Source organism: Penaeus monodon, chromosome 32 (assembly GCF_015228065.2).
Source record: "Penaeus monodon isolate SGIC_2016 chromosome 32, NSTDA_Pmon_1, whole genome shotgun sequence".
NCBI lineage: Eukaryota > Metazoa > Arthropoda > Malacostraca > Decapoda > Penaeidae > Penaeus > Penaeus monodon.
The window spans coordinates 20,603,864-20,604,518 of record NC_051417.1 but is presented as its reverse complement, the minus strand read 5'-3'; the positions used below and the strand labels follow the sequence as shown (position 1 = coordinate 20,604,518).

The window sequence follows — 655 nt, the reverse complement described above, 5'->3', positions numbered from 1 at the left end:
CCGGGAGGGGTCATAGCTGCCACTGTAGGGGATCACCTTGCCCTGGAGTTCTCTCTCTACCCTTTGCAGCTCTTCCAGAATTTGTTGCTTTTGTAGAATCTGTTCTTCTCTATTTTGGTGAGGCTGTTCAGCCTTCGTAACAATGCTGTTTACATACTGGTCTAGTCGATCACTTGGCCGTAACTTGGCAATGGCCTCCTCCTGGTTACCAGGTGGTGGAGAAGTTGGAGAGGCTGGGGTTAGCAGGACATAATCACTGTTGTTTACATTACTGCTAGATGAGTTCTTTGCCTGCAATCGAAGGAAATTGTTATAAACAAACAATGTCACCACGTTATCAATAAAAAATATTATTTGTATTTCAACAACTCTAATAGAGAGATACATACTAATATATGAACACACTTATATAAAACATATGCATATATGTGAAGACTAACCGCCGTTCCTCCCTCCGTGGGAGCGCTGCTCTTGTCACTGGTAACAGCAGCACTAGGGGGTGCAAGACCTGGAGTCATGGTGGTGGGTAACAAGGATGTGGTGGCAGGCTTGCGGGTGGTCTTGCTTCGGCTGGCCTTGGCTGCAGAGGATGCCTGGGTGCTGGTGGCTGGAGCAGAGCTAGTCGCCAAGCCTCCCTCGCCAAGCCGATCTAAAA

At 47.8% G+C, this 655-nt stretch overlaps 1 protein-coding gene across 1 annotated transcript in view; it reads right to left on the bottom strand.

Annotated features, from left to right (window-relative positions):
- Positions 1-649, bottom strand: part of LOC119593590 (ankyrin repeat domain-containing protein 17-like) — a gene marked incomplete at its 5' end in the record, with an annotated part of 10,744 nt that extends 10,095 nt beyond the window's left edge. The window contains 2 exon segments of the mRNA XM_037942544.1: positions 1-291; positions 441-649. Coding sequence (XP_037798472.1) covers positions 1-291; positions 441-649 — 500 coding nt within the window.
- Between the last annotated feature and the right edge of the window lie 6 nt (positions 650-655).